The sequence below is a fragment of the Condylostylus longicornis genome, unplaced genomic scaffold (genome assembly GCF_029603195.1).
Source record: "Condylostylus longicornis isolate FDR11 unplaced genomic scaffold, ASM2960319v2 ptg000203l, whole genome shotgun sequence".
Lineage (NCBI taxonomy): Eukaryota > Metazoa > Arthropoda > Insecta > Diptera > Dolichopodidae > Condylostylus > Condylostylus longicornis.
Genome location: NW_026578171.1, coordinates 198,721 through 208,973, shown reverse-complemented (window position 1 = coordinate 208,973; position 10,253 = coordinate 198,721). Strand labels below are relative to the sequence as shown.

At 28.4% G+C, this 10,253-nt stretch overlaps 1 protein-coding gene across 1 annotated transcript in view; it reads left to right on the top strand.

Annotated features, from left to right (window-relative positions):
• Positions 1 to 568: 568 nt before the first annotated feature.
• LOC129616428 (lachesin) overlaps positions 569 to 10,253 on the top strand; it is a 135,608-nt gene continuing 125,923 nt past the window's right edge. Inside the window, exon 1 of the mRNA XM_055532054.1 lies at positions 569 to 768. Within this exon, the coding sequence (XP_055388029.1) occupies positions 654 to 768 (115 nt within the window). The 5' untranslated portion in view covers positions 569 to 653. The remainder of the gene's footprint in view (positions 769 to 10,253) is intronic.

Genomic DNA, 10,253 nt, shown 5'->3' with positions numbered 1-10,253 from the left:
AAATGTAAAAATAATTTAAAATAGAAAAATATACCGTGTATAACAGTTAAAATTCTGTATAACAGTTTTATGTATAACAGTTAAAAATTTAACCAGAAAGTTGTGAAAAGTTTATATTGTACGGTATAACAGTTTAACATCTTAATTAAAATAAAAACTAAAAAAAATTAAATCTGTATAACAGTTATGATTTATAAATGGCATATATGTAACTTTAGCTAAAAATTAAAAAAAAACTATTAAGTATTTATAACAATAATCGCTTATTAATAACCAATTGTCGTGTATAATCATTATAAATCAATATAACATTTAAAGTGTATAATAATTTTAATTATCAAATTGTTGAATGCTTAGTAATCATAATATATTTATATTATTTTCTTTAAAACCTAATAAAATGGCAATAAAAAATATTTAATACTTCTTTATATTATTACAATAAAATGTAATATTATTATACCTTTAGAATATTTCATAAAACAACAATAAATAATTAAATTAAACCTGTTATATTAATGTATTTAGCTTCCGCATAATTGTTAGATTTCTTATATTTTCATTTAATTTTTCGTTTTTTATATGTGATTATAAAAATAATAATTTAATAATTAAGAAAATAAATATTATTGGTATTTAATAATATAGCAAAAATGTTTTTGCTAACAACAATTAAATTATTATTAATTCTATTAAATATATTACCACATCGTTTTACAAATAGAAAAGTATTATTTGTAATATATATGGCAACATTAGTTACACATGGTAAGTAAAATATTATTAATATATTTTTTTATTGTATTATAAAAATAATTTTTTTTTTCTACTGCGTAGAGCCGAGTATTTACTTACCCTATCAATGATCGGATAGCCACAAAGCAAATCCTTTGCAAGTGCAAGATGAAGCTCACTCACCATGTCCTCAAAGGCAGTTTTTCATGCTAATTTAAAATTTGTAATTTAAAAGTTGTAAATTAAAGAGCGTTCCATGCAACTTATTCATTCTGTTATTCTACATTTAACCTTAACCCTAAAATGACTACTTTTACTATTTTAAACCTTCAATTAAAGTGTTCCCATTCCAATAATTTGAATTTAATACCCAACACTAAAATAATCCTTTAAAAAGGACAATAAAATTACATTTCAATCCTATTTAGTTCCAACGTGTTCTGAGCATTTAATTTTCTCATTTTTTACTTAACTTAATAAAAAGCACAGTTACGATGTAAAAAAATGTATCACCATTTTCAAATTAACAGTTTCTGATGGCTCATATACAATGATGAAGGTGTTTAAATAGTTGTAGTTATATTGCAGAAGATTTCAATTTTCCAAGTATATACAATGAAGTATTTATGCTAGTTAACATTTTACACTATTTTTTTTGTATAAGTTAACAACCAATACAAACTTCAACACGCATTTCTCAAGTACCCACTTCAAAATGCATTTCTTCTAATTAATCAAATGTAAACATATCCACAATAAATATTTCGAAATAAACAAAATCAACACTATCAGCTTAAAAATAAACGTTTTCCATAAAATAACAAAAATCTTAAATTACAATTACGCAATGCACATTATTTGTTTGCCACATTGTAACAAAATTAATTTCTTTAAATTTTTATAATTGCTGATAAGGCATCACGCGTAAACAAAACGGAAACATAATGCAAGCGAGGTTTTCATTCTTTTTCAAATCAGAAAATATTTGAAATTTTGTAAATCATTATTATTCTGAAAGTCAAACAATAAAGCTGAATTTTTTAAGAAAAAATTTTAAATCTTTTTATTTAAAAATCTAACTAACGGTTCGATTAACTGAGTTAGATTAACTGGCGCCCGAGCTAAAAAGGGTCGGTTGTGTTGAATGAGCGAAGTACGTAGTGTTCTCGCTTAAATAAAAAAAATATAAAAAAATAATAAAAAAAAAAAAGAAAAAAAAAAAAACAAAAACTTTGGTTATAAAACTTTTTTTATAAATTTTAATTTATAAAATTTTCACAAAAAAAAAACAGTTCTTACAAAAAATAATATAAAAACATAAAATCTCAAAACAGTTCATATAAAAATAAAAAAAAATATAAAATTATAACAAACATAAAAAAAAAAACAAAAAAAACTCTAAGATATAAACCAGAAAATTTGGAAGAAAACAAAGGAAATTTGAGCGAGGACCTACAAAACACTTTCCTGTCGACACACGTGGAAGCTTGTTCCAGCTGGCTAAAAAGGAGTAGGAAACGAGGCCCCTTAGTAGCGGACAGTAGCAAAAAGGAGTCACCATCCAGAAAATTGCTTTCTAAAAGGAGAAGTGACAGCCGCCTACTCTGCTGGAATTGAGAACCACAGACCGTTCCCATAATGAATTTTATATTCATTGTACTGTAAGTAAAAAACAAAAAAAAAATAATAAAAAAAAAAAAAAAAAAAAAAGAGAAATTATTATTTTTGGTACCGTGATCAAGCCTTTTTCGTCGATAACCTAAGGTGAGGCTGCCTTAGGCACGGTACACACCAAAAAAATATAAAAAAAAAAAAAAAATATAAAAATAAAAATTTTACAAAAAATAAAATATTATTTAAGAATTGTGTTGTAACTGAAAAAAGTACCCTCATCTGTAAGGCGAAAATAAATATCCGTATATCCGTAAAGGAGAACGGGGTTACAATACATTCACATTTATAAAAAAGAAATTTTTTCTATTACAAAAAATTTTACACAAAATATAAGAGCTCGAGTTAAAAGAAAAAATATATGAAACATCAGCGCTGAAAATAAAAAAAAAAATAATAAAAGAAAAGAAAAGAAAAAAAAATAAAAAAAAATTTTTTTATATGCATGCTATTAAAATATCTTTTTTGCATGCTAAATACTGAATATCTACTAAATAAATTCATAACATAGTACCCACTAACTAACTAATATTTTTTTAATAATATTACTAACACTAAAATATTTGAAAATTTTCTTTCTGAAAATATAAATAAAAAACATCTTTTACAGAAATTTATAAAAATATATTAAAGAAAAAACTTTTTAATTTTTAAATCGAATTCACTATAAAATTTTTTTTTTTTGCACATATAAAAATTATTTCCTACACAGAGGAAAATTATCGTTTTAAAGTTGTTACAAAAAAATAAATTTGGATTTTTTAATTATTGATTGATACCCAACTTTTTAAAACCCAATTAGTGAAAATTATAAGAAAAATAATTTTTATTTCATTTATAAAATATAAAAATACAAAAAAATTATTGTCTACCTTAATTGAATTTTGAATTGCCTCAAATTTTTTGATACCATAAAAAAAATATAAGGAAATTATTTGTTATAAAATCTCTATAATATAGTTACATTGAAGAAAAAAATTTACTTTTGAAATAAAAAATAAATAAAAATTTTCTTAAAACATAAAGAAAGCAAAAATTGATAGATCATACGATTTTGACTTGTATGATTTATCCTCGAAAAGATTGTCTACTTTTGCCCAATTTAACTTGAAAATATTTTACTTTGGAAGTTTTATATCACCCTATTTACGGAAGTACAACTCGCTTACAATGTCTACACCACTTTTAAAACCTTCTGTTTTAGATAACCAGATGGCTGAGGGAAACTGCAGTGAAGATTTACATCAACAACCACAACCCACAATTAGAAATATTACTATCGATACATCTCAACTTAAAAATATTGTTAGGGAATTAATGCAGGCTGAGACAATAAATACCCAACCGCAACCTATATTTACTGAACCAACAGAACGACGTCACGAAATTACTGTAGACACTGACAAAATACCTGATATTGTTAATAGTATTAAGGAATTTTCAGGAAAAAATGGAGAGTTCAGCTCTTGGCGAAAAAGTGTTGAACGCGTACTAAAATTTTATGAACACATAAATAAAACATCCAAGTATTATGGCATCCTTAATGTCATAAGAAACAAAGTTGTAGGTGAAGCTAATATTGCATTGGAATCTTATAATACCCCACTTAATTGGGATAACATAGTGGACTGCCTAAATTTACATTACGCAGACAAACGCGATGTTGGTACTTTAGAGTATCAAATGTCAATGTTGACACAAAAAGGAAATTCGGTTGAAGACTTCCATCGGGAAGTCTATCAACATTTATCACTAATTCTTGATAAAATTTCGTCTATGGGGCTAGGTGACGAAGCTTTAGACGCTATGACAAATTCGTATAGGGGAAAAGCATTAGATACCTTCATTAGGGGACTTCGAGGGGACTTGCCAAGATTATTGAGTATGAGGGAACCCCAAGACCTTCCTCAGGCATTGCATTTGTGCCTTAAGGTAAATAACATTAATAGACCAATTTACAATCATACGGCGCCCAAAAGGCCCCAATATCAAATACGCCAACCTATTTCACCTTCTTTTTCTCCAAGAAAACAAAGTTATAATCACAACCAGGGTTATTTTCAAACTCAAAACTACCAATATCCAAAATCATATAACAATAACAAACAATATCAGAATAAAACACAATACAACCCCCAAACTGTTTTCAAAAGAAATCCCTATACTAATCAACAACATGGACTTTTAACAAGTAATAACACTCAAGGAGTCAATAGGACTCAACATTCCCATGCTGTTCAAAACTATAAGAGGCCACGGTCTCAAAGTGATGGTCAGCCCAACAAAATACAAAGAATATTTAATACTGAAACTACACAACTAAATTCAAAATGCGAATGTAATTGTTCGCTAGTGCGGGAAGAACAAATAAGTGAAACTCCTGTAAATTCAAATAATGACAATCAAAATTTTGAAACTTTTTTAGATTAGACGGTTCTTCGCTACCATACATAGAACATCGGGCGAAGAACGGAAAAATTTTGAAATTTTTAATAGATACCGGGTCTAATAAAAACTACGTTCGGTCCTGCCTTATTAAAAACCCTATTCCAAACAAAACCAAATTTTACGCGAATTCCATAGGAGGAAACATTATAATTTCTCATCATGCTCTATTAAATCTTTTTAACGAACAACTTCCAAAATTGAAATGCTTTATTTTGCCCAAAAAAATGACATTTGACGGTATAATAGGTAACGATAGTCTTAGGGAATTAGATGCTGTTATTGATACAAAGAACAGTTGTCTTTTAATACAATCAAAAATTAGAATTCCATTGAAACAATATATCACAAATTCAGTTAACAATATAAACATAAGAAATTCTCATTTACCCACAACCCAAAAAATAAAACTTGGCAATCTTATCAATAATTGCCCAAACCTTTTTGCAGATCCAAACGAAAAACTGACATACACTACTACTGTAAGAGCAGAAATAAGAACCACAACTAATGATCCCGTATACTCAAAATCCTATCCATATCCAACTTGTTTAAAAGACGAAATTGAAGAACAAATACAGGAACTATTGCGGGATGGCATAATTAGACCTTCACGGTCGCCATATAATTCTCCTGTATGGATAGTTCCAAAAAAAGAAGACGCATCAGGGAAAAAAAAACATAGACTCGTTATAGATTACAGAAAACTTAACGCTATTACAATAGCAGACAAATATCCTATTCCGGAAATCAATGAAGTTCTAGCTAATTTAGGACAAAACAAAATTTTCTCAATAATAGATCTTAAATCTGGTTTCCACCAAATTTTACTTAGGGAAAAAGACATAGAAAAAACTGCTTTTTCCGTTAACAATGGAAAGTACGAATTTACTCGCCTTCCTTTTGGACTTAAAAATGCCCCCTCCATATTTCAACGTACCCTTGATGATATTCTTAGAGAACATATTGGCCGACGGTGTTATGTCTACATAGATGACATAATTATCTTTGGCAAAAGTGAAGATGAACATTTCGAAAATTTACAGGCGATCTTTCAGACTCTAGAAAGGGCTAATATGAAAATACAATTAGACAAAAGTGAGTTCCTTAAAACTGAAATAGAATTTTTAGGCTTCATAGTGTCAGTTGATGGAATTAGGACAAATCCGAAGAAAGTCCAGGCGATTTGTGATCTGCCGCTCCCAAAAAATTTAAAAGAATTACGCTCATTTTTAGGAATGTCTTCGTATTATAGGCGATTTATTATAGATTACGCGAAAATCGCCAAACCCTTGACATCCCTTTTGAGAGGGGAGGAGGGTCGCGTTTCGAAAAGTAAATCAAGGAAAACACCTGTTAATTTAAATGAAGAGGCGATAAAGGCATTCGAAAATTTAAAAAATTCACTTGTTTCGAAAGAAGTATTATTAGCACATCCTAATTTTAGTCAAAAATTTGAACTCACTACAGATGCTTCTGATTACGCCATTGGCGCAGTACTTTCTCAAAATAAGAAACCCATAACATTTCTGTCAAGAACATTGACAAAGACTGAAGAGTCGTACGCGACCAATGAGAAAGAGATGCTCGCAATTGTGTGGGCCTTGAAGTCTTTAAGAAATTTCCTGTACGGATCTAAAAGTGTAACAATATTCACGGATCACCAACCGCTTACTTATGCTCTTAGTAATAAGAGCACAAATAGTAAGATGAAGAGGTGGAAAGGTATTTTAGAAGAATACAATTACGAACTCAAGTATAAGCCTGGAAGCACAAATGTTGTTGCAGATGCGCTGTCAAGACTGGTCCCAGAAACTCAAACTAACACACTTACCACGACAGATCATAGCAACGAGAGTTCCTCGCAAGGTTTGATTCCGTTTATAGAAACTCCTATAAACGTTTTTAGAAATCAGATAATATTAAATACGAGTGATACTAATAGTTACAACTTAACTAACCCTTTTCCCAAATATAACAGACATTCTGTTGAACGTACAGAGCTTTCAGAAACTGACCTTATTGATATACTAAACAATTATCTTAATCCAAATTTGATAAACGGAATAATGACAGGGGAAAGTATAATGGGTAAAATTCAACGTATTTATTCATTACATTTTCAAAGTTATAGAATCAGATTCACTAGAATTATGGCACAGGATATCCCTAACGAATTAGAACAAGACGAAATTATAGCTTCAACCCATCGTCGTGCACATAGGAATGCTGAAGAAAATAAACTTCATATTATTCGGTCTTACTATTTTCCAAAAATGACTACAAAACTTAAAAATTTCGTAAAAAAATGCACTATTTGTAAGGAAAACAAATATGAAAGACATCCGACTAATCCGAAAATACAAAACACACCAATACCCAATTACGCAGGACATACTCTTCATATAGACATATTTTCGACTGAGTCAAAATTAGTATTAACCTCAATCGACAAACTGTCAAAATACGCGCAAGCAAAAATAATTAAAAGTCGATCTATAGAGGACGTTAAAATGGCATTGAGGGACATCCTATATTATTATGGTGTTCCGGAATGGATCGTGATTGATAACGAAAAGTCATTGAATTCGGCATCCATTAAATCAATGGTTGAAGATGAGATGAAAATTAAAATTTTTACAACACCCCCCTATAAAAGTGAGGTTAATGGACAAGTAGAAAGATTACACTCGACTCTGACCGAAATTATGAGATGTCTCAAAGCGGAGGGTACAAATAGAAATTTTGACGAACTTTTACAAAGAGCTGTTAACGAATATAACTACACGTTTCACTCGACAACCAAAAAACAACCACATGAATTATTTTTCGGACGAATTCCCAATTTAAGTCCAGCAGATTTCGAAAGAACTAGATTAAGTAATATTGAAAAACTCAAAAATAAACAGATTAAGGATCTCGAATTTCATAATAAAAACAGAAACCCTCTACAAATTTATATGCCAGGACAAGTAATTTATGTTAAACATAATAAACGGTTAGGATCCAAACTTACACACAGATACATTAAAGAAATTGTTAAAGAAGACAAAAATACTGAAATTTTAACCGAAAGTGGAAAAAGAATTCATAAATCTAATATAAGAAACTAATTTTAGGATATTCCCATGTGCTATCCTAGGAAATGTGGAAATATTGGATTACACAAATTCACAAATAATAGCAATTCAAATGGGACAAGCCAAAATTCAAGAAGGAAGCTTCAGAATAATACATATCACGGAACTTGAGGAATTACAACAAGCAACAGAAGAAATTGATCTTGCAGTAAAAACTTATGTCACCGAAAAACATCCCTTATATCCGTATCTCAGTCATGAAATTTCTCAGTTAAAAGAATATTTGAATGAAATAAAACCCAAACGTGAGAGACGAGCAATAAATTTCTTAGGTACTACTTGGAAATGGCTCGCTGGTACTCCCGACCATGACGACTTTGTTATGATAAAGAAGAAAATTAATAACATTCTAGAGAACAATAATCGACAGACAATAATAAATAATCTTTACAATGATAGGCTAAATCTTTTATCAAATATAAGTAATCAAATTTTAGAAACTATAAAAGACAATAATATCCTTAGTGATCAGGTTGCATTTAAGTTACAATATAAAATAAAAATTCTAAAAGAAGAAATAATTAATATTAAATATGGTATTCATTGGGCTAAATTAGGCATAATAAATTCAATTTTAATCTCAAAAATAGAAATCAAAACTATCTCCAAAATATTAGAATCAGAACAGCTCCCTTTTGCAACAGCAGAAGAAGCTTTAGATTTTTCCAAAGTAAAAATAATTACAAATGGTACTTGCTTACTTTATGTTATAGAAATTCCATTAACAAAAATTGAAACTTATAACAAAATTTTAATCAAACCAATAAAAATTCAAAATGTAATAAATCAATTAGAATTCGAACAAATTTTAACTAATAACAAAGAAATGTATGGTATCGCAAAAGATTGTAATGTAATAAGATCTTTAACAATTTGTAATAAAAACAATATTGTAAATTTAGAAAACTCCGCTTGCATAAAACGTTTATTTGAAAGCAAAAACTCCACTTGTAACATTATCAACAATCAACACATACCAACCATTGAAGAAATTGACCAAGGGATAATATTCTTAAATCAGTATAAAGGTGAAGTTTTCATTAATAACGAAGTACGAAATCTTTCCGGTACTTACCTTATCAAGTTTCATAATACAACAATTTCAATAATGGGTAAAAATTTTACTTCCAAAGAAACCAAATCGATACAAATACTACCTCCTATTCTACAACCAAAATCAATCCAAAAGGATATTTATGAACATTTGTCACTTGAACTCTTAAAAGAAATTCATATAAATAATACCAAACAAATAGAACTTTTAAAACAGGAAAACGAATGGAATCAAACAATCAACTTTTGGTCTATATCAGTAATTATTATCATTCTAACTATCATAATCATCAGTGTATTAGTTAAAAAACGACGTACCATCAAAATCAATAACATCTCTAAAAATGAAACAACTAAACCAGTTGGCAACCCAGAAACTGCAATGCATCCGCAAATCATACTTCGATTACAACCTGAAACATCAAATGAGGACATTTGAATTTGAAGGTGGAGGAGTTAACAACCAATACAAACTTCAACACGCATTTCTCAAGTACCCACTTCAAAATGCATTTCTTCTAATTAATCAAATGTAAACATATCCACAATAAATATTTCGAAATAAACAAAATCAACACTATCAGCTTAAAAATAAACGTTTTCCATAAAATAACAAAAATCTTAAATTACAATTACGCAATGCACATTATTTGTTTGCCACATTGTAACAAAATTAATTTCTTTAAATTTTTATAATTGCTGATAAGGCATCACGCGTAAACAAAACGGAAACATAATGCAAGCGAGGTTTTCATTCTTTTTCAAATCAGAAAATATTTGAAATTTTGTAAATCATTATTATTCTGAAAGTCAAACAATAAAGCTGAATTTTTTAAGAAAAAATTTTAAATCTTTTTATTTAAAAATCTAACTAACGGTTCGATTAACTGAGTTAGATTAACTTATATAACAATATTTATTATGGTTTAACATTATTCAGTGTTGTTATGTATAGCTTTGGCTTGTACATAACTTTTTCCCAATTTTTGTTTTTTATATTTTTTTTTAACGTATTTTACATGAGCACCGTAATACATCAACTTGGTTGAATGAATACTATTGTTGGTCTACAAAAATTTTTGTAAAATATTTTACATATAAATAAAACAAGTTAGTAAATAATTAAAGAACAATTAAGAATTACATTTTATTTTTTAATTATTGAGAGAATTGGGTCTAAGTAATTGGGAAAAAATTTTCGAATAATTT